This window comes from Camelina sativa, chromosome 18, assembly GCF_030686135.1.
Source record: "Camelina sativa cultivar CO46 ecotype springtype chromosome 18, ASM3068613v1".
In the NCBI taxonomy this organism is placed as follows: domain Eukaryota; kingdom Viridiplantae; phylum Streptophyta; class Magnoliopsida; order Brassicales; family Brassicaceae; genus Camelina; species Camelina sativa.
Window position 1 is genome coordinate 3,735,006 of NC_141897.1, and position 25,616 is coordinate 3,760,621.

Sequence of the window (25,616 nt, forward strand, 5' to 3'; positions counted from 1 at the left end):
TATGATTCAAGCAAATAAATTCCATGGTTTGTCTATGGAAGACCCTTTGGACCATCTTGATGAGTTTGATAGAATCTGTAGCCTCACCAAGATCAATGGTGTAAGTGAAGATGGCTTCAAGTTAAGACTGTTCCCTTTTTTCCTTGGAGATAAGGCACACTTGTCGGAGAAGACCTTGCCGACAGGAACTATCACCACTTGGGATGCATGCAAAAAGGTCTTCTTAGCTAAGTTCTTCTCTAATGCAAGAACTAAAAGGTTGAGGAATGAGATTTCTGGTTTTGCACAGAAGAATAATGAAAGCTTTTGTGAGGCATGGGAGAGATTCAGAGGCTTTCAAACTCAATGCCCACATCATGACTTTAGCAATGAATCTCTACTCAGTACCTTATATAGAGGAGTTCTACCTAAGATAAGGATGCTATTGGACACAGCTTCCAATGGAAACTTCCTCAATAAGAATGTAGAAGAAGGATAGGAGCTAGTGGAGAACCTAGCACAATCTGATGGGAACTACAATGAGGACTATGATAGAACAGGATTCTGCTTAGTCAACAGAAGAATATTCACTTCCTTGCTGAAGAAGACACAACAATTCAAGCTGGGGAGAATGAGTTGGCTGAGTTGTGTTATATGCAGAACCAAGGTGGCTACAAACCTTACAACCAGTTCAAGAACAACAATCTCTCTTATAGGAGTACCAATGTGGCAAACCCACAAGACCAAGTATATCCTCCTCAACAGCCCCAACAGCAGAACAACTATGCCCCCAAGCAGCAACATAATGGTTTTCAGGCCCCAATGTGTCCCCCTCTAGGGTTTCAGACTAACCTAGGCCAAGAACCACATTTGAGAGCTATGATGCAACAAATGCTACTTGGGCAAGCAAATGGGCAGATTGAAAATGCAAACAAGTTTGCTGAGCTCCACAAAAGGATAGTTTCACAGTACAATGATCTCAACATGAAGTTTGACACCATGAATGCAAAGATTGACACTATGGAAAGCAACCTAGCTGGTTCAACTACAACAAGGAATGACCAACATAAGGGCAAGGCTATCATGCAAACTACAGAATTTGCTAATGCAATCAATCTACACAGTGGAAGGGTGTTACCAGAACGAAAAGGAGTGCAACCAGACACTGAGGACAGTGAAGAGTAAGTTGGGGAGGGTTTTCAGCAAAAAGAAACTCAGACTGAAGAGGCAATTGAACTCGACTCACCACTCGAGCACTCACCCGATCGAGTGAGTGATCGAGTACCTTCTCAGGAGAAGACTAAGCCAATTGCTACCAAGGAAAAAGAGGCCAAGTTCATTCCTCCTCCTTACAAGCCTCCACTACCTTTCCCAGGGAGGTTTAAAAAGCAGATGGTTGAAAAGTACAAGGCTTTGTTTGATAAGCAAGTTAGAGAGATAGAGCTTAGGATGCCTCTAATAGATGTTTTTGTCATGATCCCTCCTTATCAGAAATTCTTGAAAGATGCTGTGATGGAGAGAATCAAAGAAGTTCAAGGGATGGTGATTCTTAGTCATGAGTGTAGTGCCATAATCCAAAAGCAAGTGAACCCTCAAAAGTTGAGAGATCCAGGTTCCTTCACTCTACCTTGCTCTATAGGCCCTTTGACCTTCAGCAGATGCCTTTGTGATTTAGGAGCTTCAGTAAGCCTAATGCCTCTATCAGTCACTAAGCGCCTAGGGTTTACAAGGTATAAACCATGCAATATATCTTTGATCTTAGCTGATAGATCAGTAAGATTACCACATGGAGTTTTGGAGGACTTACCAGTTAGAGTGGGAACTGTGGAAGTCCCAACAGACTTTGTAGTTTTGGAAATGGATGAAGAACCAAAAGATCCTTTGATTTTGGATAGACCTTTCCTAGCCACAACAGGAGCAATAATTGATGTGAGGAAAGGGAAAATTGATCTCAACATGGGAGAGGACCTTATAATGACATTTGACATTGTAGAAGCCATGAAGAAACCAACAATTGGAGAGCAAGTTTTATGGGTTGAAGAAATGCACAAGTTAGCAGGAGAGTTGCTAGAAGAGCTAGCAGAACCAGATCACCTTAGGACTGTCTTGACCAAAAAAGGAGAAGAGGGGTTCATCTACGAAGAAACCAGAGCTTATGAGGAGATATTGGAGTCATGCAGAGAATCTGACAGTCCATAGGTTTTTGAGGTACTACCAACATTAAGGGAGGAAGTCTGGTCAGTTCAGATAGCAAACACGGAGAGCTCGACCACCCATTCGAGCATGAGCCCGACTGAGTGTCAGTACGAGTACCCGATCGAGTCAGCATGCGAATTAAAATAATCACTCGCCTCAGTCAGCTCGACCATCCACTCGAACCTGTACTCGACCGAGTGTCAGCTCGAGCCCCCTGCAGAGACGCTTACAGATGACTGGTCTGAGCTACAAGCACCGAAGGTAGAGCTTAAACCTCTACCATCTGGGCTAAGGTACATGTTCCTAGGTAAGAACTCTACTTATCCTGTAATAGTCAATGCTAACTTGAAAGGTGAAGAACTTGATTTGCTAATTCTTGGATATTCTTTGGATGATATTAAATAAATTTCACCTAGTCTCTGCATGCATAGAATTCACCTTGAGAATGAGTCTTACTCTAGCATTGAGCCTCAAAGAAGGCTTAACCCAAACCTTAAGGAAGTAGTAAAAAAGGAGATTCTTAAATTGCTTGGAGCTTGTGTGATCTATCCTATCTCTGATAGTACTTGGGTTTCACCAGTGCATTGTGTCCCTAAAAAAGGAGGGATTACTGTGGTAAAGAATGATCATGATGAGTTAATTCCTACTAGAACCATAACAGGACATAGAATGTGCATTGACTATAGGAAACTCAATTCAACTTCTAGAAAGGATCATTTTCCCCTTCCATTTATTGATCAAATATTAGAAAGATTAGCAAATCACACCCATTATTGTTTCTTGGATGGATATTCTGGATTTTTCCAAATACCAATCCACCCTAATGATCAAGAAAAGACAACTTTCACATGTCCATATGGTACCTTTGCTTATAGAAGAATGCCATTTGGACTATGTAATGCTCCAGCTACCTTTCAAAGGTGCATGATGTCAATTTTCTCTGATCTTATTGAGGATGTGGTTGAAGTTTTTATGGATGATTTCTCTGTCTATGGAAACTATTTCCCTTCATGTCTTGCTAACCTAAGCAGGGTCTTAAGGAGATGTGAAGAGACAAATCTGGTTCGTAATTGGGAGAAGTGTCATTTCATGGTTGAAGAAGGGATAGTTCTTGGTCACAAGATTTCAGAGAAGGGTATTGAGGTTGATAAAGCAAATATTGAGGTCATGGTTCAGCTTCAACCACCAAAGACAGTCAAAGATATAAGAAGCTTGCTTGGTCATGCTGGGTTCTACAAAAGATTTATCAAGGACTTTTCAAAGATTGCTAGGTCATTGACAAGGTTGCTTTGTAAAGAGACTGAGTTCAACTTTGATGAAGACTGCTTGAAGACTTTCAAGGAGATCAAAGCTGCTTTGATATCAACTCCAATAGTCCAAGCCCCAAACTGGGACCTACCATTTGAGATAATGTGTGATGCATTTGATTTTGCAGTAGGAGCAGTCCTAGGACAGAAAATGACAAGAAACTGCATGTTATTCACTATGCAAGTAGGACTTTGGATAAAACTCAAGGAAGATATTCAACAACAGAGAAGGAGCTTCTTGCAGTGGTATTTCCCTTTGAAAAATTTAGAAGATACCTAGTGGGTTCAAAGGTTATTGTGTACACTGATCATGCTGCTTTGAGGCACATCTACTCAAAGAAAGACACGAAACCAAGGTTGTTAAGATGGATCCTACTCCTCCAAGAGTTTGACATGGAAATAGTTGATAAGAAAGGTATAGAGAATGGAGTTGCTGATCATCTATCCAGGATGAGGATAGAGGAAGAATTACCAATTGATGACTCAATGCCGGAAGAGAAACTGATGCAACTCGAGATCACCCGACCTACCACTCGAGTAGGCACTCAATCGAGTATGTTTGGACACTCGGTCGAGCAGATCCAACTGGAGGAATGGATGGCACTAGACAGTGAAGATTTGCCATGGTATGCTGATATAGTCAACTACAAGGTCTGTGAAGAAATCCCAGCAGACATGGACCCTTACAAGAAGAAGATACTGCTCAAGGACATCAATGGTTACTATTGGGATGAATCTTACTTGTACAAAAAGGGAACTGATGGACTGTTTAGGAGGTGCATAGCAGAGAATGAAGTTGAAGGAGTGTTGGGACATTGTCATGGTTCTGCTTATGGAGGCCATTTTGCAACTTTCAAGACTGCCTAGAAAGTCCTACAAGCTGGTTTGTGGTGGCCTACATTATTCAAGGACACTCACAAGTTCATTACAAAATGTGATGTTTGCCAAAGAATGGAGAATATAACAAGAAGGAATGAGATGCCCCAAAACCCAATTCTGGAGGTTGAGATATTTGATGTATGGGGAATTGATTTCATGGGACCTTTTAATCCTCCTTCAAATGGAAATGTCTACATATTAGTAGCAGTGGACTATGTCTCCAAATGGGTAGAGGCTATTGCAAGTCCTACTAATGATCACAAGGTGGTTCTCAAACTTTTCAAAACCATAATATTCCCAAGATATGGAATTCCAAGAGTTGTGATCAGTGATGGAGGGACACACTTCATCAACAAAATCTTTGAAAGAATGCTTAGAAAATATGGAGTTAAACACAAGGTGTCAACAGCTTATCACCCTCAAACAAGTGGGCAAGTTGAAGTCTCAAACAAGCAAATCAAGGCCATTTTATCAAGAATAGTGGGAGCAACAAGAGAAGACTGGTCTAACAAACTTGATGAAACACTTTGGGCTTATAGAACAGCTTTCAAAACACCAATAGGAAGGACCCTATTCCAACTTGTCTATGGAAAGTCTTGCCATCTTCCAGTTGAGGTTGAGTACAAGGCTTTATGGGCAATCAAACTTTTGAACCTGGACCTAGAGACAGCACAAGCTAAGAGAAGCCTTGATTTGCATGAGCTAGAAGAGATAAGGTTGGAAGCTTATGAGAGCTCCAAAATCTACGAGGAAAGAACAAAAGCTTTCCATGACAAGAAGATTGTCATTAAAGACCTAAAGGCTGGAGACCAAGCTCTGCTTTTCAACTCAAGGCTCAAACTGTTTCCTGGAAAATTGAAAAGTAGGTGGGGAGGTTCATTTGAAATAAAGGAGGTGCTACCATTTGGAGCTGTAACACTTCTCAATAAGGATGGTAGTGAGTTTACAGTTAATGGTCAGAGAATTAAGAAATATTGGAGAGAAAATGAGAAACATGGGAAGTGCACAATGTTTCTCAAGGATGCTCCTACAGCTTGAGAACCTAAGAGAAGTCAAGCTTAGTGACTTTAAACAAGCTCACTCGGGAGGAAGTCCCTAAGGTATTTCTGTACATATTGTTTAGGGTTTTGGTATTTTGATATTTGTTTTGGTGTTTTCATGATCAGGGAAGCAAGGGGGTCTAAACAGAAGAAGAAAAACAGACTCGGCAGCCAACTTGACCACACCACTCGACTGTGCACTCGACCGAGTACTAGTCGATGGCTATAGTCGAGTTGCCTCCTTCTCGACCTCCAAATCCAAATCCAAGCTCCCACTACACCTTTGACAGCATGAATGAGGATGTAGACACTTTCTTCCACAACCAATAAGGTACCAACATCACTATTTCATTGTAAATACCATTTCATCTCATGTTTGGTTTTCTTATTTAATTCTTGAATCCTCTTACAAATTTTTATTATACAAGGGACTGTGTAATTTAAGTTTGGGGGAGGGTTTGAGATAGCATTTGACATTGTGTTCTGTTTTCTTATTTCAAATTTTTGGCATAATCATGTTAGTATTTGCATTTCATCTATGGCATAGAAAAACCCTAAAAATTTGAAATTTTTTGCAAAAATCTTTACAAAAACAGAGTGTTCATGTAGTTTGCATTGCATATTGGCATCTTGTTTAGCTTGTTTCATGTAAAACTGTTTCATATTTGCATTGGGGATCTATGATGAATCATGCCTTGTTAGCTTGTTTAAATTCACTAAACTAGGGTCAATGCCCAAGTTAATAATACTTTGATGCTAGTTGAGTAGCTAGAAGCATAAGATTGAACCAAGCCTTGAATTCCTGCATTGCATTTGGTTTAAATTGAAGCATGTTGTGATATGATGCCATTTCCTATTTATAAGAACCTAATATTAATTTGTAATTATCAATTTGTGCATTGCTTTAAACTCATGGATACCATATACATATTTGGATCATCTTTCTCCTTTTTACCACTCTTGTTGATCCAAGTAGCTGATTGCACCATTAAAATCAGTTCCCCCACCCTTAACCAACCCTTCTTTCAAGCCATGTTTATTCTTGAGTGTGTAAGGCCCTTTTTGGGATTGAGCTTGGTAGAAAGTGTTAGGTTTGAGCTGACAAGAATATTGCCTTGTGTAGTTCTAGTTTGCAACTTTCAAACTAGATAGGACTAGGTGGTTTAATAGTTGGGTTTGAGACTTGGTTGCATTGAAAAAGAAAAGAAAAGAGAAAGAAAAGGTAATAGTCTTTAGGAGGGGAATGTGTTTAAGAAAATGTAAACTCTAGTGAAAGAATGGGAAGAATGAGATTGTTAAAGATGGTTCTAATCAAAGAAAAGAAAAGAAAGAAAAGAAGAGTCAAGCAAAAAGCTTTTATGTCTTAAGGTTTAAGAAGAAGAGTGAACCATAGCAGTAAGAAAGAAATCCCCATTCCACTAGTTGATTCAAATAAGAAACCTCTCCTAAGACTTAAAAACAAAAGAGAAAAGGGTATTTGAGAAAAGATGAAGTTAAAGGGTGGAACTAGGACATTATGGGATTAGAATGATAGGAACAAACACTTTGGATACTTTTGGGTAGACAAGGTTCTGTTCTTGTATGTGTCTAAGTGATCTTACCTTTAGCCTTCTCCTAAAGCTCAATCCACTTTTTGTGAGAGAAACCTAGTATTTGATAAGCCCCACTCAAAAGAGAGACCATTTTTGTCTCTAAACCCTTATTACCAAGCCAAATGAGTTTAAGCATTGCATGAGTTGATTCATATTCTTGTTTAATGAATGCATGTGGAAGTCTAAGGTTTGAATCAATTAAGGTTGTGAAAGGCTTATCTAAAATTTTGAAGTACAGCTCATTCAACTTGCATCCTAGTACTAGTAACTTGGACATTGATTCTAGCTAGCTTATTAGCAAGTTTTAGGTGCTGAGATCCCACTTCCAAACCTCACCTACCTTCTTATGTCTTTCATTTGCTTGAGGGCAAGCAAAGACTAAGTTTGGGGGTGTTGATGTTCATATATTTTACCCTATTTTCGCGTAACATATTCACATCTTTTGCATGATTTTCCATCACATTTGTCCATTAATGTATAGCTTTAGAACTGTTTATGCATTAGAGTAGGTTTGCATTGCATTTGCATAGTTTCTTGCATGAACAAGTGATTTTGGATCCTAAGGAGCATGGAGGGAATGCGAAAGAAGATTGAAGCTGTCAAGTGAAAGAAACAAGGGATTTAGAGCTGAAGAATCAAGGTCTGGAAGTCCACTCGACCGCCCACTCGACCTGACACTCGACCGTGTGCGGAGAAAGACTCGACCGGATGGAAGAAGCAGAAGAAGATGGTTACTCGACCAGCACTCGACCGAGCACGTGGTTGAGTTGACCGAGCCGCCCTCCTATTTTGTCTTTTAGCATTTTTAGGGCTTCCCTTCCTTTTGCTATATAAGCCTTGTACCCTGCAGCCACCAAAAAGGGAAAATTTTTAGAGTAAAATATTCTAGACCTAGTATTTACCCTTTTGGGAATTGTTTTACTTTTGCACTTTCTTTTCCTTAGATTCTCTAGCCACATTGTAAAACTAAGAAATCTTTGATACTTGTTGGTTCTATAACTTTCTAAGTATTGAGTATTTGAGTTTGATTCCTTCTTCAATATTGTAGATCTCTTACTTATCTATCTAATAATGCAAGTTTCATTGATTTTTGGGTTTATCACTTTGTTCATCATGTTCTGTGATTGTGAGTAGTGGCTTAGGATCTTGAGGATGAATTAGGATAGGTAAAGGCTATGGTTGTTTAGGTTGATCAAGCTTGTTTGTTGCATATCTCTTCTGGCTTAGATAAGCTCTATGCTATCCTTATACTGAGAGGGTGAGGATAGATCTCAGGCTTCTTAACATCATACCAATGTTTAAGTTGTTGGATAAGGCTAAGACTAGAGATTATCAGTGAGCATGCTAAGAGATTAGATGCTTTGTTTGATTTTTGACAATAATGATCTGGGTTTTAATGCCTGCTCTTATATGTAATAGCCAGTGAGACCTAGGGCTAAGAAGTATCTGAGCTTGATTGTTATTGCCATGAGAACGGATTAACTTGTCTTGAAAGATCATTCTCTAGAGATTAGCTCATTGATTGAGGTTTGTTGGTCAATCTAGATAACTATAGTTTAAGCCCAGCCCATGAATCTATCCTGAGGACCTTCCTTTGTTTATTGATTTCCTAGTTCAAGTATTGTAGTTTGTTTACTGTTGCTCTGTTTCAATATTTGCTCTGTTTCTTACATCCGTTTACCAACTTGACCATCCACTCGATTGTGCATCGATCGAGTGTCTGATCGAGCTCGTCCGGAGTTCTTGTTTTTATTCTGCATTCACCTATTTCATTTCCTGTCTTGCATCAATTTATCTTAGTAGCTTTTATATTCTACATCTCACAATCATCATTAGGTTGTTAGTGACAAACATCCTTTTTATTTGGCTTGACTTAGATAAGTATTCACATCCTGATTGCTTGCATCACACTCATTTTGGTTTGACATCCTTTATGCTACAACTACATAAGGGTAATTGAAACACCTTGCATCCATCTCCATCATCAATCATCACACATAACAAAAAGAACAGGTTTCACAAATGTAAAAGCGGATTGTTTGGCACGCTATGCGCGCACATCTCCGCATAATATTCTGTATGTAAACAATTTTCCTTCCTATTGGCTAGTCTGAGCTAATCTTTTTGATGACAAAAACAAAATGTTTTTTTGTTTCAGCTCCTCCCAAGCACCTTTTGGCGGTGTTGTCTCCGTGTTCTTGCCGGTTCGACAAACGTTCTTGCACGTCTCATCGATTTTCTTTAATTCATGTAAGTGATTGAGTTTTGAAATAGGTTTTATGAATTTATAAAATTTAGGGATTTGATTCTTTGGGTATGTACATTGGGTTGGTAATCATATTTATAATTAGGTATTTGGATTGATAATTAATAGAATGCATGTTTCTGAATCATGTTGAATCGAGAGAATTTTAGAGCAGACGAATCCCTCATCTAATGTCTTAATTGCCTAGTGAAATGTATGAAATACGTATGAACTGAGACTAGATTCAATTGGAATTTTTGACGAGAGCTGCAGAGATTATAGTACAATTGGTAAAAATGAGAAATAAAAGGACAATTGGCAAAACTCGTACAAATGAGAGATTATAGGACAAGTGGTATAACTAGTACAATTTCTGATTTGTAATTGTCTTTGATATGGTTATATTAAGAGGTGATAGAGAGATTGCCACACAAACATACATTTTGACATTGGAGGGCACTATTTAGAAGAACATGACTCGATTTCAAGAAATTCATTATATGTTATATTGTTTAAGATCTCATCTTTGTAGAAGATAATGTATTCGATGTTAGTAGCGAGGTTCTCATTCACTTGAGAACGTCATCAAAAGAGGAGAAACAAGTCTCAGTGATAACTCTCTAATTTACATGTTTTTAGCATCCTTTTTTGTCCATATCTTGCATTGTTTTCAGCCTAACCTTAGCATTTTTAGGTCATTTACTGTAGGAATCCATATTTAGACCATCTAGGGTGTTGCATTCTTGCATTTGCATATTTTGGATGAAAACATGTACTTAAGAGCTGAAAATGGGGAGAAACAAGGTCAAATCCAAACATGTACCCGAAGGAGCCATCAAGCTGGAAGAACAGTCCGAACCCTAACACGATCGAGGAGGATCCAAGAACAGAAAGTACAATCCGAGAGCCTACCCGAAGAGCAACCCGAGCGCATCCTCGTGCACCCCATCGAGCAGACCCTCAGGCAGGACTGGGAAGCTAGGGTTAATGGGTTTCCATATATAAACCCCCCTCTTCTTCCTCTCGCCCTAGCACGCCGCAGACCCTCAAACCAGAGAGCGAGAGCTTCTGAGAGAGATCTAGAGCGACTCAAACTCTTTTCCACTTTTGTTAGGATTTATTTTACTTCTTTTTGTTATAATTTTTAGATTTCTTCTTTATACTCTTCTACTCTACTCTATCTTTGATATAATGCAATTTTCTTTCATCTATGATTTTATGTTTTCTGCAATGAGATCTGAGTAGTGTAGTAAATTTTCTAGGGATGGGATAGAAAATTTTGTGTTCTTGATCGGTTAGGATGTCATAGCTTTTATATTTATGTTTTATAAATTCCTTTCTAGATTGGTGTTCTTAATGCTATCATCAGACCGAGAGGTTGAGATTAGATCTAAGGTGTTTTACCACCGAGAGGTGTAGATGAAATGCTTGAATCAATCAGTGCTAGAGATTTACTCACTTAGCCTAAGAGATTAGATGAGTAAGGGGTTTATTGACAATAATGAATCGGTTTGTATTGCCTGCTTGGTCATGTTTCTCCAACGAGAGTTGGGTAGGGAAGTGATTAAGGTTGATTGTTTCTATCAAGAGAGTGTTTTAACAAGATTTTAGAGATTCATTGTCTAGGGAATATCTGCTTGAGGCATGTAGGACATTCGTACTGGTTAGGAACACTTAGGAGTTGAGTACCCCATCCTTAGGAGCTTTTGTATTTAGATTGTTTACATTTTTATTCATCACTCGATCCCTTACCCGAACAGGTACACGATCACCTGCTTCGAGTATACCTTCGAGCTGTTCTTGTTCATCTTGTTTACTCGATCACCCCACCCGATCCTGTACTCGAATGCTTGCATCAAGTGCTTAGGTCGTGTGGTTCTTGTTTATATTCGCTTTCTTTGTTTATTTTAGGATTGTTAGATCAAACCCAACTATTGTTTGGTTTGACTTGCTTGTTTCTGATTGCATCCTATCTGCTAGCATAACAACCATTTAGATTGATAACCTTTTGTACTACAACTGCATAGGGAATTGATACTCTTGGTGAAAATCCTGTTATCACTCAGCTTTGCCTAAACTTAGTTAAGTGGTGAACAAACTTAGTTATGTATGTGTATTTTTGTTGTGTATTGTAAAACCAGTTCGACTTGGGACAACTAAGGTAAAATTATGTATGTGTATTGTACAACCAGTTCGAATAGAGACAAGTAAGACTTATGTGTATTTTTGTTGTGTATCTTACAACCAGTATGACTGGGGCAACTAAGACCATTGACGTATGTATATTTTTGTGGTGCATCATCAACCAGTTTTTAGGTAACAAGAATTCCATAAATCTCTTAAAATTATAAGAAAATAAATATATCATTTTTTTTTTACAACAAATATATCATTTTTGTAATACAAACTATTGTGTATTTGTGTTGTTTGTGCGTACAACGAGATTCAACTGTGTACAACTAAGATCATTTATTTGTTTTGTATCAATATGTCTTTTATGGCTTCTGTGTTATTGACTTATTGTCAGAAATTAAGGTAGTGATTGGTAACCAGCGGAATTCTACAAAATATTACAAAACCACTTATAATAGACCAATCACACTTTTTATATCATATGCGTTTTTTTTTATTCTTAAAAAGTAAATCTATTTGCGTTATTCAAGACAAGTGAAATTTTGCCTATGGAATTAAAAAACGCACCTTGATTTTGCACTATGGGTAAAAGGTAGTGGTCCACTCTAGAATCCGCATCTGGACAAAATATTTTATTTAAAATAATAAATTTCTTCACAACAATACAAACCCAACTTCTCACCTTACACAACGTAAAAATCAATGTTTATTTTTTTTTCTACTTCAAGTAGCAACTAGCCAATTACCATATGAAAATAAATATTTTCATAATTAACTTATGTTACTATTACATCAAAAGATTATGAATTTAAATGTGTAACTATGTAATATGTATATATATATGTGATTTAGCAAATTTTGTTTGAAATTAGGTTTAAATATTAGTGATATATAAATATCTGTTATTATTTATTTATTAACACAAAAAAATAATTATTAATATATATATATATATATATAATCTATAATCCGCACCGCAAAGAGTTCTTTTCACCAATCAAACATTTTTGTGTACCGTTTATTTTATACAAACCGCATTTGTCCTGCAAATATATTTCTCCCACACGTACCACAGTTGAACCGTACCGCACTACAATAACGCTTTCTCCGCACAACAAAAACCGCGGTTACCATTCGGACCCTAAGATAAATCAAAGGTGAGAAAGATTCTGTAAACATCATAAAATTATAAAAAAAAATAATTAATAACTTTCCCAATGTAAGCAATTGTTTCATATGAAACACTCCTTATAGTACATGGAACTCTTTGTTCTGATCACCTCATTTGACAACAAATTACTTGAAAATTATGATATAGTGAAAATTGTTCTACAAGAACTTCCTAAATGGTAAAATATTATGAAACTAAATGTGGCCAACTTTAAATGCATAACGTAAATTAATGTCCAACTCAAAAACTCAAAAACCTGTCGAAGTCTCTCTATATACATGACATATCTTTATATAAAAAGATTTTTTTCTCCAATAATTCAATATAACATAGGATTGTTTTGTATAAATAAAATTATTGTAGAAAGATTTTATTTAGGAACTACATGTATCTTTATCGTAAGATTATCTTTATAATTTATTTTATAATTAGTAATTTTTTTAAAGATTCATTTTTAAAATAGAAATTCATGTAAAATTGACATTTGTTACATTTTTATGAGTTAGTAATTTTTTTAATTGACACGTGTCACGATCTGATGAGTTAATAACTTTTGAAACCATACTTTATATAATAAAATCTTAATATAACACTTTTTTATTCGATCAGACATATAAAAATAGTTGATCATATATAGTTACATAAAATAATTCGCTATATAAAATAACAAATTTATCTGACATATTTTCTATGAAAAGAGATACTATCTTCCGAAACAACGATTGACCTCGTTAGCATTGATAGACTTTCCATACACATTCTTGCATTCAACATTTGGCTTAGTTCCATCGACCGTAGAAATATTGATTTTAGCAAGAACAACGTTTTTGCAATATGTGACTTTACTGCAATCAATCTTTATAATCTTATCGAGTTGTGAAGTTCCATGAATATCTGTGAATGCCACGTTACTAATTGCCACAGCTGATTCCTACACACAAAAAATATATTACAAATATGTTCGCAGCCTATTTATTGTAGTTGAAATTATAATATTTTTTATTTAATAGAAAAAATAATCTTAGGATGAATTACCTCCATATCTAGGCGACCCTTATCGACATAGTTTTGGTCGATTATTATCGGATTTTTGGTTTCAATCAATGTGAGGCCCTTAAAAAGTATATTTTTTGCGTATCCTTTTCCATTCTTTTTAAAAAAAAGAATATATATATCATTTAAATCACGGTGTCTTTCATATGGAAAAATGTAACAAAAAAATTATTACCGGCCATGTCTTAATTCTAGCTCCATTTTCTGTCCTAACGAAGGTGCTATTAGTCACTTGGATATTCTCAACCATAGATTCTTCTCCATCTATCCCTAGACTTCCCACACTGTAATTTAATCATATATATATATATATAATAAAATTCATTGTAGAATTAAAAAAAAAAAATCAGTAATATGTATATAAGGGTATTGGCCAATCAAACATATATATTACCTTATTCCATGGCCCGGTCCACAATTCATCCTTGTAATGTTGATATTCACACTTCCGTTGTTTATAGCTACACAATCATCTCCTGGAATATATTTTTAAGAAGATTTAAATTCAAATAACCATTTCAGATCAATTTTCAATTAATGACAGTGCAAGAGAGATATATAGCTATGTACCAGTTCCAATTACTGTGTCATAAATATCGACATCACTTGATTTACCGATATCAATTCCATCAGTGTTAGGACTGTCTTCTGGTGCTACGAGTTTTATTTTCGTTATTTTAACTCGTTTGCATCCGTTAATTGCTATATGGTTTCTTGGACTGTTGAATGAAGTTATTCCAATTATATTGAGATCATTGCAATTTTTAAAATGCAATTGCTGTAAGAAAACGGGAAAGTAAATGCATCATGAACATCATTATATATGTAGAAAAAGTTATCTTCATTTTAGAATTGAGAATAAATTTAGTGAGAAAGATATAAACTCACAGTAGGCCGTTTAGAAGCTGACATTTTTGGCTGGATATATTGAATATGGAAAAAAATAAAAGTATTAGATTCACATATTAAATAGATATAGATAATTTATATAAAAAATAAAAATTATATATCTTTTGTATATATAAAATTTTTCACCTTCCAAAATGACGAACCACGTCCATCAATTGACCCTGAACCATTGACTGTTAAACCAATTATATTCTTAAAGCTAACCCATTTTAACGACTTATTGTCCGACCATGCTGTCTTATCTATCGGCGCAACAATCTTTCCATCAAACTGCATAAATGAATACACATATTTTAAAAAAAAAAATATTTAAATTCACATAAAGTTGTGAGTGATTTGTTTTAACAAAATTTTGATAGTTACCTTTACTTGTACTGAAGGAGATTTACAGGGCCCTTGAAACACAAGAGGTTGTAGTAAAAATGTTTTATTTGAAGGAATAAGGAGTGTTTTTTGATTCCCACCACTACCACACATAGCTTTCCATGCTTCGACAAAAGCCTATTTGTTTTATCGAAAGATCAAGTGTATAAGACTTCTTTACTCAATAACTAAAATTTTGTGACAACGATTATGATCTCTTATCTTATAGGAAAATGAATAATAAATTAATAATAGTTATGTATATATACTTGGATATCATATGATAATCTTTTGGTTAAAAATGATTTGAAAACCTACATAATTCAGTCATTTTCATAGAGTAAATTCCAAGATAAGATTTTCAAATATAATACCTTTGATTCATCGGTAAGACCATCTCCCTTGGCACCAAATTTAAGCACATCATAGATTTGGCCATTTACAAGAACTGAATTCAATAAAGTCAACAAGAACACAACGCGTATTATAATTTCCTACAACATCCAAACATCAATGTTAGAAAGAAAGAAAGCATAATAATTTTTATTCAAACATTATTATATTTCATATGTACCATTGTGTGATGATGATGAGATGATTAGATGTAATGTAGTGTATTTTTAAGTTATGTTCATCACTTATATATACAAATAAAAAATCATGGGTGTAGACAGGTTCATGGATGTAGTTTCAAACTTTAGATATTTTGCAGCCTAGAATCATTACTTATTGTTTGACAAAAAAAAGAATCATTACTTATTTTGTGGATTTAAATTAATGCATATCAGTGACATCATCCATTTTTTTATATAAGATCTAGAAATATATCACAATAAAAACTAATCCTGTGTATATCCATTTACATTAAAAACTAAATGTTTGTCTAATTATTTTGTAGTGTTTAATATAAAATTTATTACTAAAGTTTACTATTAACATATTGATGATTATAAAATTGAGAGATTGCTGACAAAAAAAAGAATTGAGAGATTTGAGTTATCATCTTATCACATTACCTAGATAATTATATATTAACTTAGTTTGATGTACGATAATTTTTTTTCAAATTATCAAATTATCCATTTGATTTTATCTTTATGAAAGTAACTAAAAAAGGGAAATACATAAAAATCATTTTTGGAAAACACAAAAAGAAAATTAAATTTGGATGATGTCAATGCAATATATTAAATCTTATTATATCTGAAAAAGACAAGCACTATTTATGTGTGTATATCCATTGACATTGAAAACTCAGGGGAGTGTATTGTAGGTAGTATTTTATATGATTTATTGTAAAATCCTTTCGATTCCCACATAAAACTATGATATATGAAATCTTTATTTTTCACTTAAAGAAATCATCTCAAATCCTTCAAAATGATTAAAAATCAAATCCTAATTTTTTTTTCCAATAATAGTGGATTTAAGGTAGATTTGTAAATCAATAGTTCAGTGACAATAGATTTAATTAGATATTTTAAATTCCATGATTGAAAACATTAAATTTAACACAAATCACTTAAAATATAAGATTCAATACAGCCCTTAAAATGTTTGTCTAATTATTTAGTAATGTTTGGAATAAAATCTGTAATGAATTTACTATTAATGTCTTGATAATTATAAAATTGAAAATTTTTAGTAGTATCTTATCATATTACTGCATTATTATATCTTAACTTTTTGATGTAAGATAAATTTTTTTTAAAATATATCCAATTTGATGTTATCTTAGTTTTGTTTCACTTTTTATTTCCCCAATATAAATTAGACTAAACAAAATCCACACTAAAACTAAAACTTAAAAAATAAAATAAAAATAATAAAAAAAATTAATCAGCATATAGAAGCTAGCATTAGAGCATCTCCAACCCATCTCTATATTTGCCTTGCCTCTATATATAGAGAAAAATATAGCAATATCTATTTTAGAGGTACATTTGCTCCAACCCACTTCTATTATAGAATTCATCTATTTTAGAGTTAAAAATAGGGAAATCCACTAGAGATGCTCCGACATGATAAATTTCGGGTCGAAAAGAATCGTATTCGTACAGTTTTGACTTCAAAGCAAATAAAGAACAAGTAAAAGCAACAACTGGATTGTGTTAAAAAAATGTCCCTAGTTAGGTGGTTCGTCGTGTTTATATTGTGAAACAACATATCCCGTTTTTTAAAAAAATATATAATATTTAACACAATATATAGCTCCTCCCATCTACAAGCTATATACGCAAGCAAATCAGGAGTACAACAACAAATAAAATATAACAAACCAGTCATTGAACAGATCACCCAATAACATATTCACCACACCTACATATCATCACACAAAACAAGTCATACAACCCAATCACTAAAATAAGCTCATGGTCACACACTCACCTTATCAAACTGATTATAACAACAAATACAACCAGGAGAGACTCTCCTCGCGTCTGCAGTAGCCCAAAAACGTCCTACAACAAGTCAAACAACCAAAAGCAATCTAGAAGCAAATTGGACAGAAACATCAGAAAAGAATAGTCTCAAAGACGAAACCCTAAAATAAAAATAAAAACCAACCCTCCAGTTAAACGCTAGCACTAGACGTCACAAAGCTTCCCACAAAATTTCGTGCCAATCAGAAACAAGATAAGACAACGATCTTAGTTACAATCCACGATGGTCCCAACTCGCGTCTGAGAAAACATGTCCTACGAAACTACCAATAACTCATCGAGTTTATACCCAAATTCACTTCTGTAAAAAAGTGAATCTACGAAAAAGGCTTAGGTACAATTGTAAAAGAAATCATTACCTTAGAAAACGAATTCAGCAGTTGAACCCTCCTTCTCCCAAACCCTCCTTATTCTCCTTCACACCAAATTGACCAAGAGGTCTCTCTTTCTCACATACCAACAACGATAATCACAAAACAGAAGGAGGAGTCATTCTCATAAATAAAAATAGGGTTTTTGGTTTAATTAGATTAAACCAGGTTTATCTAAGTCAAAACTAATTAACCACCCTTTAGTTTAATTAATAACTCGACTAGTTTAGTAAACCAACCAGAAATTAGACCAAAAGCACTCTAATTTCCGATATAAACTCTAATATTTAATATTTTTCATGACAAGGGTGTTACATATTTCTGGTTATTCCTGGTTAGTTTTCACACTGCTATTCGATTTTGGCTAGTCACAGTACACTGCGTTACAAAGCTTTAAATTTTGTTATCCCAAATGATGAAAATATTTTTTTAAAAACTTTACTGTTGCAAGCGAGGGATGTTAATGTAGAAGATAGAAAAGATACACAATTTTTAACGATGTTCAGCAAATGCCTAAGTCATCGAACTTTGTTGAAAATACTTTTTGAATACAATTACAGTTGGTGTTCAATATCGCACTTACATAACCATAAAATCTTCTCTTAGCTTGTTTCTAATCTATTTCCAACCCATTAAGAGATCCCTAAGATCAACAACAATGATCTACACCCATGACTCTCACTTAGAAACAAATCTCTCACCCTTTTCTCCCCAAATATGCCAAAAGACTTGCAATGTTTTTTTCTCTCTTTTTCACGTTCTAGTAGTGGCGGATCTAGGAGAAAAGGTTATATGGGGCATCAATCATACTTAGTTAAGGAATTTTTTTAAGCATTAGTAACTCACGAAAGAAAGTAAAAAAATTTGAAAAACAATGGTAGATGAAAGGCATCGAACACTCCTCCAATAATATAATATGGGGCATATTAGACCAAATAAGCTAAAGTATGATATAGAAAATTGTTGAATTGAAGAATTATTAATAATCAGTGTGGGGCACGTGCCTCAACTCCACTACACGTAGATCCGCTCTTGCATTCTAGAGGGCTTAACTTTTTAAGTCCTAGACCTTCTATATATAAGGGATCTCGTGCCTATCATCTTCCTTTACAAGGCTAACAACTTTCTTAAAATCAAAAAGAAATATTTCAGTTAACTTTATTCTTTGTTAAACCAATATTTCCTTATCCCATTAATATCTTCTAGCTTCAGTTTCCTTTGTGCTTCACCTCCAAGTAATATCCTATAATTTGCCTCAAGTATATCTTGATAAATCTTCAAAACCAAAAAATGTAAACAAAATCAACATGCCTCTAATGTTTTTTTGTAGGACATAAACTTGTTCATACATTAGATGTTTGTGCTGATACAAAAGCTTGTGCAGACATATTTTGTACAGCTTCCTGAACTTCATATTCAACTTGAGCTTACCCAAATACACTAACATTCTCCCCTTTTTATAATGAAATTATAACTCAATCAGAACACTTTATGATTCTTCAGATTTATATCAATTTTCAAATCTTTTATGTATATTACCATTAGAATTGTATTTTTTACACCTAAATATACTCCATGTTACAAATATATTCTTTATCACCACCTACAAATTGTCTATATGAACACATTAAGCCAACTATTTTACTTTCACTTCTGCATAGTTTTCTAATTACTAAAATTATTGGCTCCAAAAACATTTTGAATAAAAATATATTACATAGTATACTAATCAATGATGTATCATCACTATAATGTATTACCACCATGGAGAAAACCTCGGCTCCGCCCTCCTCTCTTTTGGAATGAAACTTGTGTCCAACCTCCTCTACCATAGAGAGAACCTTGGCTCAACCTTGCTCCCTTGGGGAGATAACCTTGCGTCCAACCTCCTCCACCTTCCTCCCTTGGGAAGATAACCTTGTGTCCAACATTCTCTACCATAGAGAGAATCTCGGCTCTGCCCTCCTCCTGTGTGGAGAAAACATGTTCACGTCTTTTTGCTATCTCAAAATGGCTTGCTCCGACAACCAATGAAAGTAAAAACCTTTTTCTAACGTCACAAAATATTTCGATAATAATTAATATTAAATTTCCCAATGTATTCGTGGAAGTGTCTTTGACACACCATGATGTAGGCTCTGTCTCTGTAACGCCCCAACAGCCACCTTGCTTAGTAAGCCCATGTCCACTCTTAGTCCATGGGCCCACCTTCCTAAGTGGGTCCTACATCTATTCCTGGCCTGTGGACCCACTCATATTCGATAGCCGGTTTGTTACGTCTGTGAGGCTTTCAAAATTTGTTTATCGACCCTACAAATCAACAAATGAAATTTTCTTGTATTTTGTACCCACTCGTACAGTTTGGACAATCATGAAGTTTTGTTACGACCCTTCACCGAAAAGATAAGTGCATTTTGGTGAAATAGGAGGTCAAATCAATTTCTTTTAAACATTTCTGCAAACCAGGATCTATCAATAACGATTTATGTTTTCCAATCTATCTATCTATATTTGTTGTAAGCTTGTGCTTGATTAGCCTATTTTATCCATTCATTAGCTTGATGAGCTTCTACTCCGTATCTTCATTTTGTGTTGAATAATGGTAACTATTATGTTTGCAAAAATGGTTTATGACCAACCAATCAAAGTTGAGAAATTAGAAGAAAATTAATTTGACATTATGAAAGATATAACAAAAAAAACTATAAGCACGGTAAAATATGAATCCTAAATAATACAAAGATGAAAATATAATACAAAAATACAGTATTTTTTGATAAATTTTGAAATACAGTATTAGAAAAAGAAGACGCATCGATTAATCCTTTTTTGGGTAAACATATTAATCTTACTTATTCCCAACTGAAAAGGGAGAAAGTAGGAGAAAATTTTGGTTTAAGAGAACAAGAAAAAATCACATTCCCATTAATTTTTTTTCCCAATTAAATGAAGTTGAAAGAAGTGTTTTTGAATAAATTATTTTGTTAGATGAAAAATATAAGACGATCTATGTTTATATAGAAGTGAGTATTTACAAAATCTATAATTAATAATTCACTGTATATTTTCCTTCATCCTTTTTCTATTTTTTGTAAAATTAATAACTTAAATTAAAAATAAGTAAATAATATTATAATTTTGAATTTTATGAAACATTTATATATAATTTCCTTATATTTAATTAAAAAAACTTTGTAATTTTTTTATAATTTTAGATATTTATCTTTTTAGATTATTAATATTTTTTTAAACAAAATATTTTATTTTTGTTGTAATCAAATTACTCCTATTAAATATTAATTTTATATATGTCAAAATCTGAGATTGATAACTTGACACATGTCAAAATCTTGTTAATAGCTAACTATCAAAATCCCAATCCGGTTTGAAAACTCTCAAGAATTAAATCAAATGTAGAGTTTGGAGCCGTCCACACAGTGCTTAACACCGTGTTGGCCTCTATAGCCGCATTGATTACTACACTTTCTAGGTTTGAAACCGGTTTTGTTTGTTCTTTCTACATGTAACACCAAGTCAATATAAATATTTATATAAGTAAATACAATTGGGGAACTTACCAAATTTAAAGAATTTTTTGGTTTTGTTAGTACCAATGGATTTTCCATTGAGGTCGCATCACTTGGTGAAGGTTTCCCATAGATTTGTAGACCAAAAGGCAAGAGACTGCAATGATTGTGAGCAACAACACAACTCCCATCACATATCTTTGACCGATCATCAAACTATCCGAACCAAGTAGCCGTGTTATCACTCTCCATCTACCACCAGGGCCAGCTAGTTTATTGCGAGGAAAAGAAGAAGAGTCCGTGCTCATACTACACTACAAGAAAACTTGGTGAAAACTGACGGAATTTCAATCAGTAATAAATTCGTTGGAAATTTTCGACGGATTCCCGATCGACAGTGTTATGATAGATATTATGCATTGGTGATTTCATCAGAAATCCGTTTGAATTTTTCGACGTGTTTATAACGGATAATGATATTTTCGTCGATTCTCAAATTTTAAATATATGATATAAAAATTAACACGTTTTTATATATTTCGTCGGAAAACTATTGGTAATTTTCAACGGATTTCTTACCATTTCGAAGTTTATCTTTCCTCTCTTTTCAAGGATTAAACAATGGCTCCAAAGGTGAAGACCTACCAAAAGAAGGGGAGCAGATCAACCTCTGTCGCTGCTGGAATCGGAGGTGATGCCGCCGAAGCTCACGATTCACAAGGAAGGGGAGACGTTCCACATTATCAACCGTTGGCCGGACGTTTCGCATCCCCAACCCGATGCTCAACCCGATCCACCACCCGAGACGGAGCTCGAGCAACCGATCGTATAGAGACCCGTGTTCTCTCTCCCGATCCTGTAGCAGTCGCAATCCACCAATCTCCTCGACGTAGGGACCTGTCTACGTCCGAGATAACCGTTATTGATCCTATGGAGGTTGATTCTGATGCCGGTGGAGGATAACCAGAGGAGATCCAAACCTCGCGGTTAAGGCGCAGAGTTGCGGTTGCAAAAGGGAAGAGACCAGCCTCTGAGAGGGCTGAGAAGGTGGCCGAGAGAGCAGCTGAGGAAGAGAATCGAGACTCAGAGGAGGAGAGCCGTGACCGAGAGGAGGAGCAGAGAGAACGCACACGCCAAGCTTCGCGAAGGCTGAAGCAGAAAGAGGTGGAAACTCCGGCGAAGCTCTTCAAGGTCCTCCGCAAGATGAGCTTTGTAGGAACCAATTACCTTCACCGAGAAACTATGAAGCAATTGGGCATCGCTAGAGACGTCGAGTTCCTGTTCGACATGTGCCACCTGGGCCAGATGAAGCGAGCCAACCTGGAGGCTTATGAGGAGGAGACGGTACACTTCTTATCCACGCTGCGGTTACACTTTTTTGAAGACCACCATACCCTACTACCCGATGGGGGGATCGGGTTCATCACTTTCTGTGTGCGAAACAAGGAGTACCGGCTTACATTCAAGGAGATGGAGAAGCTATATTGTTTCAAGGCTGGGAGTGGAGAAAACATGGAGGTGGGTAAAGAGGAGATGAAGTCCCTATGGCTGAAAATAGGAGACAAGCTTCCCTACAAGTCTACAAGCTCCAAATCTGCTCAAATAAGGAGCCCTGTTTTGAGGTACTTTCATAAGTCTCTAGCTTGTACCTTATTCTTTAGGAAGGAGACTAGGAATGTGAATGACCATGGGCTCACGCTGCTAGACATTGCATTGTGCGGAGTGTTAGACAATGCTAGGGATGGTAAACCGCTAGTTGGAGATGTTGCGGACACTACTATGGTCTTTGTGCTGCTCGATCAGTTCCTCTACCTAAAGTCTTGGGCAATGAAAACTGAGAGGAGGGATGGAGCTGGAGAGATCTCCATTGGAGGATTGGTCACACCAATCTTGGTAGCCTGCGATGTGTCCTTAAAGGGAGTGGTTCATGAACCGAGATCGCTAGACATCGACTACCTCACGCTGGCAAGATTCTTGGCTTATGAGAGGCCAAATGCTATGTTATTGTTCAAGTTTGTCCATCCAACCGCCGAAGCCGCCCAAATGATCCTACCCAACGTCGTGTGCACCAAAGTCCGGCTAGGGGACAACATAGACTTCACACCACCTTTGGAGGAGCTGTACAATCCGGAGGAGGAATCCAAAGCTGAGGGAGCGCAAGCAGAGCAAGGACAGGGAGACAACTCAGATGAGTATGATTTTGAGGAGTATGTGTGCTCTCAAAAGCAACCTGTTGGGGTGAGGGAAGCTCACAAGAGGATCGGCTAGCTGAAAAGGATGAACAAGTTCCTAGCCAAGAAGGTAAACAACCTCACTGACTTAGTGAAGGTAATGTGAGGACAGATCAAGGAGCTGCAAGACAAGGCAAGCTGTGCCTCATCCCCCACTTCGGCTTATGCACCCACATGGATGGGGAGGAGCGGAATATTGGGAGGAATCCGAGGATTAGCACCTCCAGAGCCTCACAGGGCATCCTCCTACGAGCCCCAAGCAGAGGCGGGTGTCACCAGACCCGAAAGATCGCGGAGAATCCACTCAGACGCCTATCTGACGCATGACAAGATGGGGTACATGATGCCTTATCCGATGCACCCATCGAGCACCCATTCGGGTGAGTACTCAGGGGCTTACCCTCCGCCTTACCAGATGTCGTACAAGATGTTGTATGCGATGCATCCTGCAAGCGGCTATACGGGTGATCATTCCGGACCTCTCCCACCATACCCATCGTACTACTCGATGCCCTACCCGATGACCTATGCGACGTCTTACCCGATGACCTACGCGACGCCTTACCCGATCAACCCCTCAGATGCTGGTCCGAGCAGGTCGTCCATGCGCATAACCGAGCTCTCTGATGAGCGAATCCCAGCACCTGCTGAAGCCGGTGACGACCCTGGCTACACATTGGCAATTATGGAGGCTGCTACAACCTCCTTCTTCACCAACCCAAGAGGTACCACATTCATCCAACCTTTGTAAATAACATTGCATTTAGTTTTATTTCATTTTGTGTGATTCTTGGGGTTCTTTTTCAGACTTTTATTTACACAGAGACTGTGTAATTTAAGTTTGGGGGAGGGTCCTAGAATGTATATAACATTGTGTTTTATTTTCTTATTTCAAATTTTTGCATACTAGTTTTATTCATTTGAGTCTGAAACTATTTGCATAAAAACCCCTAAAAAGTTTAAAAATTTGAAAAAAAAAAAAAAGTGTTCGTGTAGTTGCATTTTCATATTAGGATTGAGTCTAGATTGCTTCATATAGGATTGGTGCATATGCATTTTCATTCTAATGTCAAACCTTAGGATTGAAGCTATAGCCCTTAATCATAGTTCATTGTTGCTAGATCAATCTTTGGAAAAAATGAAAAATCTTTGTTTAAAACCTTGCATCTTTGGAAAGCTTCCTCCACTTGTTTGAACATTGAACCATCTCTATATTATTGGACTTAACATGAACTTAAATTGTCTTGCTTATGGAATTTGAATACTTGCTCATGGTAACTCTAAAATCGAGTTAGCACTCTATTTTTACCAATCTTTTCGTTTAACCCGATTCATTTTTCCCTACCCTTGATCCCAAGCCTTTCTTTCAAACCTTGTTGTGAATTGTTGAGTGAGGGCTTTTCATTGTGCTATAGGTTGTGAAACCTTGAGAGTATTGAGAACGACAAAGAACTAGCTCTTGTTTTAGGTAAGTTTATAATCATTTAGACTAGCTAGTAGGATCGGTTTTGAAAGATAGGTGGTTAGCATGGTTATTTGGGATTGGGTTGAAGAATAAAAAAGAATTTAAAGAAGGAAATCCCTAAGGTTCGATTCAAGTAGCTCTAAGTCATAAAAGGTTATGAGTCCCATTTTAGAACCGCACCCTCCTACTTCCTTGCTAGAGGACTAGCAAGATTTAAGTTTGGGGGTCTGATTACTGTTTAATTTACATGTTTTAAGCATTCATTTTTGTCCATGTTTTGCATTGTTTTTACCCTAACCTTAGCATTTTTAGGTCATTTACTGTAGGAATCCGCATTTAGGCCATTTAGGGTGTTCCATTCTTGCATTTGCATATTTTGGATGAAAACAGGTGCTTAAGAGCCGAAAATAAAGAGAAACAAGGACAAATCCGAGCATGTACCTGAAGGAGCTATGGAGCAGGAAGAACAGTCCGAACACCAACCCGATCGAAGAGGATCTAAGAACAGTCCGAACACCAACCCGATCGAAGAGCAACCCAAGCTCATCCTCGTGCACCCCATTGAGCAGACTCTCGGGCATGACTGGGAAGCTAGGGTTAATGGGTTTCCATATATAAACTCCCCCTCTTCTTCCTCTCGCCCTAGCACGCCGCAGACCCTCAAACCAGAGAGCGAGAGCTTCTGAGAGAGATCTTGAGCGACTCAAACAT

At 36.2% G+C, this 25,616-nt stretch overlaps 1 protein-coding gene, 1 long non-coding RNA gene and 1 other non-coding gene across 3 annotated transcripts; all 3 read right to left on the minus strand.

Annotated features, from left to right (window-relative positions):
* Positions 1–256: 256 nt before the first annotated feature.
* On the minus strand, positions 257–363 carry LOC147921472 (small nucleolar RNA R71). Its single transcript, XR_015589830.1, has one exon. It is a non-coding gene; the product is annotated as a small nucleolar RNA R71 (small nucleolar RNA).
* A 12,730-nt stretch (positions 364–13,093) lies between these two features.
* Positions 13,094–15,566, minus strand: LOC104760480 (putative polygalacturonase At3g15720). Its single transcript, XM_087500077.1, has 10 exons — positions 15,442–15,566; positions 15,242–15,361; positions 14,868–15,005; positions 14,631–14,774; positions 14,484–14,513; positions 14,166–14,373; positions 13,990–14,071; positions 13,771–13,879; positions 13,578–13,691; positions 13,094–13,473 (listed from the first exon to the last, which is right to left on the minus strand). Exons 1-10 carry the CDS (start codon positions 15,442–15,444, stop codon positions 13,246–13,248), a joined length of 1,176 nt encoding a protein of 391 aa, XP_087356203.1. The 5' UTR covers positions 15,445–15,566; the 3' UTR covers positions 13,094–13,245.
* A 3,620-nt stretch (positions 15,567–19,186) lies between these two features.
* On the minus strand, positions 19,187–20,666 carry LOC147921473 (uncharacterized). The gene is made up of 2 exons (XR_015589521.1): positions 19,808–20,666; positions 19,187–19,650 (listed from the first exon to the last, which is right to left on the minus strand). It is a non-coding gene; the product is annotated as an uncharacterized LOC147921473 (long non-coding RNA).
* Between the last annotated feature and the right edge of the window lie 4,950 nt (positions 20,667–25,616).

What these genes read in the sequence shown, in the direction of transcription:
- LOC104760480 (XM_087500077.1), bottom strand. An exon ending in TGACACAGTAATTGGAACTG is followed by an intron (nt 14,072 to 14,165) that starts GTACATAGCTAT and finishes AATATATTCCAG; the next exon opens with GAGATGATTGTGTAGCTATA. An exon ending in AGGGTCGCCTAGATATGGAG is followed by an intron (nt 13,474 to 13,577) that starts GTAATTCATCCT and finishes TTTTGTGTGTAG; the next exon opens with GAATCAGCTGTGGCAATTAG.